Genomic DNA, 6,231 nt, shown 5'->3' with positions numbered 1-6,231 from the left:
ATTCAGACCAGTCTGCAGTCCCTCACAGACTTCCAAAAAAAAAAACCGATTTTTTCTTGCATGGGTCCTTTTAAATTATGCCAACAGGTCACAAGGACGGCAAACAACTTTTGCCTGTGACCTCGTCCAACCGGCTACGCACCTCGTCCGCCTCCGGAACTACTCCGACACAGCCAATCAAGGCATCCCTCACTCCGAGAGCAGCCAGTAGCAGCCCTGCTACAAGGACCAAATCGGTCCTATTCCCGTCTCCGGTGACCCTTAAGGTTCCATCGGTGACTAAACAGGATCCGAAAGGCTGCATCACTAGTCCCGTCAGCTCTCGCCACTTCACCACAATGGCTCAATCCGCCACCTCTGCCGCTCGGACCAAATTGGTAGCCGCCATTGGCCGACTCTCCCACCTGGCAGAGCGTATCACTTCCGCCCCATCCGCCTCTCTGTCCGAGGTCCGCCGAGGCCAAATCCTCAGCATGTGGACGGACGTCGAGGCCGAATACAAGGCCTGTTCCGCGGTGATGGCTGACGAGGATCCAGAAATCCAAGCGGACATCCGGGAAACATATGGCGAATGCTATGGGGTGTTTGAGCAGTGTCTCAGCGACCTCAATGCCCAGCTGGCCCCCTCCGCAGTCCTTCCTCCCGCACATCCAGTCCAACAGGGCGGCTGTCGACTGCCTCCCGTCAATATTGAGGTTTTCGCAGGGGACTACGTCCGCTGGCCCACTTTCCGGGATCTGTTCACCGCGGTCGTGATAAACAATCCAAAGTTATCTCCGGTAGAGAAGTTATACTACCTCACCGAGAAGACCAGGGGCGACCCAAAGGCCATTGTAGAAAAGTCCCCCCTCACGAATGACGGTTTCGAGTCCGCCTGGTTGGCTCTCCGCAGCCGATATGAGAACAATCGGCTTCTGGTGACCAACCAAATTAACATTCTCCTCTTCTTGCCCGCGTAACTTCCGAATGCAGTCGGGCTTTGAAGGAACTTCAAAGTACGATGCAGGGAGTCCTAAATGCGCTAGCGGTCTCCAACGTTTGCACGGACAATTGGGATAGTCTGCTGGTAACTATCTGCGCTTCAAAGTTGCCGAAGCTAAGCCGCGCCTTATGGGAAGCGTCCGTGACGGACAAGAAGGAAGTGCCGCCCTGGAAGGAAATCGACTCCTTCCTCACTCAGCGCTATTTGACGCTCGAAGCTATTGAGAGCGACCCTTCCACTTCCCGAGTGGCTACGAATCCGCCACCCTCCCAAGGCGGCCAGAATCCATCCACTTCTTGCAGCCGATCCAATCCATTCCGGTCGCACGGCAGTTCGGTGCCGAACAAGGTTCTTTCTTTCAAGAACCAAGTGAGTCCGAAGAAGAGGACGTGTGATCTCTGTTCCAAGGAGAATCACCCGATCCGACTATGTCCGCGCTTTCTCAACATGTCCGCTGATGCACGTTCCAAGTGCATCAAGACAAGACAGCTGTGCCTAAATTGCTTCGCAAGAGGCCATCAGCTTCGCGACTGCTCAAGCAGCCACAATTGTTCCACTTGTGGAGCCAGACATCACACGCTTCTGCATCGTTCCGCGCCTCCGTCCAACATGGCGGCTTCGACATCCGCCCAAACCCCCAGCGCGTCCGATTCTCAGCCCAACGTACAGAGCTATTTCTCTTCCAGCACAAGTACCGTTCTTCTGGGCACAGCACTCATTAATATTTGCCACCTGGGGACCAATTTCCGTGCCCGCGCTCTGATCGACTCAGGCTCCGAAGCGACGTTCATCACTGAACGCCTCTTTAACATCATTAAGCCACCGTTCGAAGCTATCCAGGCTCAAGTCGCGGGTTTAAACCAAACCGTAGCGGCTAAGGCGCAAAAGCGTTGCCACTTCATGATCGGGGCCGCCTCCAGGCCGGGCCTCAAGATCGAGACCACGGCATATGTTCTGCCTCAATTAGCAGGCAACCTTCCTTCATATCCGATACCGCAGCACTTCTTGGATAACCTTCCAAACCTCCAATTAGCAGACCCTTCCTTCCACCGAAGCTCGCAGATTGATGTGCTTCTAGGCGCTGACATCCTTCCTGCTATCCTGCTGAGCGGCTTCCAGTCTGCCATTTGTGGCTCGCTGCTGGGACAAGAGACCATCTTCGGATGGGTCCTATCCGGTCCGGTATCAGCTGACTCGGCTCGGACGGTTTCCGCCTTCACCACGAAGCTCTCGTTTAATTCGGATGTCCGACTCGAGAAGCTTCTCACCAAATTCTGGGAGGTGGAGGACCTTCCGGGAGACCGACGAGCGAGTCCGATTCAGTGTGCGAGGAAAACTTCCTCCAGACCACTAAACGAACCCCCAATGGGAGATACGTGGTTACTCTCCCTTTCAAGTGTCCAGAAAAAGTCGAGCTAGGCCACTCCAGAAGCGCGGCCAAGGCCCAGTTCCTTAGAAACGAGCAGCGGCTGCAGCGGAACTTGCCGCTCAAGAAGCAGTACGACTCCGTCATTCAGGAGTATTAGAGCTCGGCCACATGACAGCGGTTACACCTAGTCATGATTCCGGCCATTTCTACCTGCCACATCACGCCGTGTTTAAACCCGACAGCACCACAACCAAATTGCGCGTAGTCTTCAACGCCTCCAGCCCGTCTTCCAACGGGAAAAGCCTCAACGACACGTTGCATGCTGGGCCAGTCCTTCAGTCTGACTTGACCATGCAAATCCTGAGGTGGCGCGTCTTTCGCTACGTTTTCAATGCCGACATCAACAAGATGTATCGGCAAATCCAAGTGGCTTCCCAACACACGCCCTATCAGCGAATACTGTTTCGCGACCGTAACGGGGACGTGTGTGACTACGAGCTCACCACTGTCACTTTCGGAGTCAACTGCGCACCGTACCTCGCCCTCCGCGTCCTCAAGCAACTCGCACAAGAGGTGCGTCCACAGCTGCCGATGGCAAGCGTCATCCTGGAGAGCGACATGTACGTGGACGACGTGCTCGCTGGTGCTCACTCTCAGTCTCAGGCAATTTCCGCCATTGCTGAACTACGCGAAGCACTCGACTCTGCAGGGTTTCCGCTCCGAAAGTGGACAGCTAACCATAAGGGCGTCCTGCGCGACATTCCAGTCGACCACTTACTCCGCGCTGACTTCCTAGAGCTGGAAGAGAGTAGCATCGCTAAGACGTTGGGAATCCGATGGCAAGCCAGTGCCGACGAGTTCTTCTTTTCGCCTCCCGCTTTAAACAAGCGACAATCCTGCACGAAGCGCAATGTGCTGTCCCAGATCGCGCAGCTCTTTGATCCAGCGGGATGGCTTGCCCCCTTCGTCGTCCAAGCGAAAATATTTATGCAGGAGATTTGGTTGAGAGAGTTAGGATGGGATGACGTCCTTCCTAACGATCTGTCTCAAGCCTGGGAGACATTCCTGAACAGCTTTCCGGCCATCCAAGGGATCCGCATTCCGCGGTGGTTACACGTCTGTCCGATGGCCAAGGTACAGATTCATGGGTTCTGCGACGCGTCTCAACGTGCCTATGGGGCAGCGATCTACGTCCGAGTTGAGCGTCCGCAGGGCATTGTGTGTACCCTTCTCACAGCCAAAACCCGCGTTGCCCCCGTGAAAACAGTCTCGTTGCCTGACTCGAGCTGTGCGGAGCTGTCCTTCTGACAGAACTCTCCGTGGCCATCCTTCCTCAAATGCCGCTCGACGCCAGCCAGGTGTACTTTTGGACCGATTCCACTATTGTGTTGGCCTGGTTGAACAGGCCGGCATGTGATTGGACCACCTTTGTAGGGAATCGAGTCGCCAAAATCACTCGCTGTTGGCCCCGCGAACGATGGAGCCACGTCCGATCCGAGGACAACCCGGCCGACCTCGCCAGTCGAGGGCTCGGACCCACTGAACTGGTCGGCAATGACATGTGGTGGCATGGCCCTGCGTGGCTGCGTGGTCCGCAGTCGGAGTGGCCTTGTCCACGAGGCTCAATCCTTGAGACCGACTTGGAGAAACGAGCCGTCAAGGTTCACCACGCCACTGACACAGCCTCGGACATTCTCAGCCGATTTTCCGAATTCGGACGCGCTCTGCGCGTGATCGCCTACGTTCGGCGGTTCGGCCTGCGCGTCAGAGGGCAAGCAACGCCAGTCCACGTATCCACAGAGCTAGACAATAAAGAGGTCGCTGCAGCTCTCCAAGCTGTCACCATCACGACCCAACGCTCCCATTATACGGCGGAGCATCGCTGTCTTGTAAACAAGCAGCCACTTCCGACTACGAGCTCTCTTCAGAACCTCAATCCGTTCCTGGACCAAAACGGAGTCATGCGGGCATGTGGCCGGGTCCGAGCCTCGGCATCCATGACCTACAATGAGCGGCATCCAATCCTGTTGCCACCCGCATGCCTCCTGGTTCGCCTGCTGGTTCGATTCACCCATCACGTATCCCTACATGGTGGGAACCAGCTGGTCATCCGCCTTCTCCGGGCAACATACTGGATCCCTCGACTACGTCACGTCGTGAGGGCAGTAATCCACTCCTGTAAGGTCTGCGTCATCCAACGCAAGCGACTCCAAACCCAATTAATGGGCGACCTTCCTTCCTCACGAGTTACATTTTCGCGGCCGTTCACATACACCGGAGTCGACTTCGCCGGGCCGTTCGACGTGAAAAGTTTCACAGGACGCGCCTGTCGCATCTCCAAGGGGTATGTGTGCGTTTTCGTTTGTTTTACCACGAAGGCCATCCATTTGGAGGCTACGTCCGACTTGTCCACCGACACGTTCCTAGCCGCCTTCGCCCGGTTCGTCGCGAGACGAGGCTGTCCCCACGAAGTCCACTCCGACAACGGGAGGAATTTTGTCGGCGCATCCCGCTCTCTGGCTGTGGACCTTCTCGAGGCCCTCCGCACTCGGACCTCCGCGGTGTACAGCCAGCAGGGGCTCACGTGGCGATTCATCCCTCCAGGGGCCCCACATATGGGGGGCTTATGGGAAGCGGGTGTGAAGAGCTTCAAGGCTCTTTTCCAACGGTCGATGTGTACTTCCAAATACACATTAGAGGAGTTCGCGACCTTTCTCTCCAAGATTGAGGCATGCCTTAACTCGCGACCAATCTCTCCTATGTCTGAGGACCCAACTGATCCGTTGGCCTTGAGCCCAGGCCATTTCCTGATTGGTGGTCCGCTACTATCCGTGGCCGAGCCAGAAATACAAGCGAGCGCCTCCTCCATCCTAAACCGCTGGCAACATCTCAAGGCTCTCAACCAGCAATTCTGTTCGCGCTGGAAGACAGAGTACCTGCGAGAGTTGCACAAGCGCAACAAATGGCAGCATCCGACAAGAGACCTCGAGGTTGGAGACCTCGTGGTGATCAAGGAGGAGAACATCCCCGCTCAGGAATGGCGTCTCGGCCGTGTGCAGAACGCGTATCCTGGAGCCGATGATAAGGTCCGTGTGGTAGACCTACTCACGGCCCGCGGCCTTATCAAGAGACCGATCACGAAGGTGGTTCTGCTGCCTATGGAATCGGATGTCCTGTCCACCTACTCGCGCGGAGGCTCCGATTCATAAGCCTCCGCCCTTTTGTTCTGCGTAAATCCAACGTAGTTATCCGTACCCGTATCCGTACCCGTATCCGTATCCGTATGCCAACCCATGCCAGTTTGTTACTAATGCTCCGGTGATTCCTTTCTTTCATCCTAGTTTTTTCCAGAAAGTAGATATGGCCCCGCAGACCGCATCACGTTCCCGATCCAGCCGCAGGTCGGATCGCACGAGGGCACGAGGGAAGACTTCCTTCCAGTGTCGAGTGTGCCCCGGAGTTCACCCACTAAGGAACTGCCGGAAGTTTATCCGGTTGAGCGTCGAGCAGAGGCTCCGAGCCGTCCTTCTGCACAAATACTGCTCGAACTGCCTGGCTCACGAGCACTCGGGCAAGGACTGCCGCAGTGGAGACCTCTGTAAGGTGTGCTCCCGGAACCACCACACTCTGCTCCACCTGCCCGGGGGGTCTCGGCGCCCTGCTGGACCCTCTTCGGCTCCGTCGACTTCACCCGGGTCTCGGCGCCCTGCTGGCTCCTCTTCGGCTCCGTCGACGTCACCTCCGTCTCGGCGCCCTGCTGGTTCTTCCTCGGCTCCGTCGACTTCACCTAAGTCTTCCCGCGCCAAACCACGCCCTCGTCTTCCGGTCAGCCGCCCTGTCGTCGGAATTCCAATCCCGACCGCAAACTCCTTGCTCCAGC

General features: G+C 56.6%; 1 protein-coding gene across 1 annotated transcript; it reads left to right on the top strand.

Moving 5' to 3' along the window:
* Positions 1-3,688: 3,688 nt before the first annotated feature.
* On the top strand, positions 3,689-5,560 carry LOC121404708. Its single transcript, XM_041594772.1, has 2 exons — positions 3,689-5,182; positions 5,321-5,560. The coding sequence occupies exons 1-2, from the start codon at positions 3,689-3,691 to the stop codon at positions 5,558-5,560; spliced, it is 1,734 nt and encodes a 577-aa protein (XP_041450706.1).
* Positions 5,561-6,231: the final 671 nt, after the last annotated feature.

Source organism: Drosophila obscura, unplaced genomic scaffold, assembly GCF_018151105.1.
Source record: "Drosophila obscura isolate BZ-5 IFL unplaced genomic scaffold, ASM1815110v1 contig_36, whole genome shotgun sequence".
Lineage (NCBI taxonomy): Eukaryota > Metazoa > Arthropoda > Insecta > Diptera > Drosophilidae > Drosophila > Drosophila obscura.
Note: the sequence above shows the minus strand (reverse complement) of the source record. Positions and strands in the feature narration are given on the sequence as shown.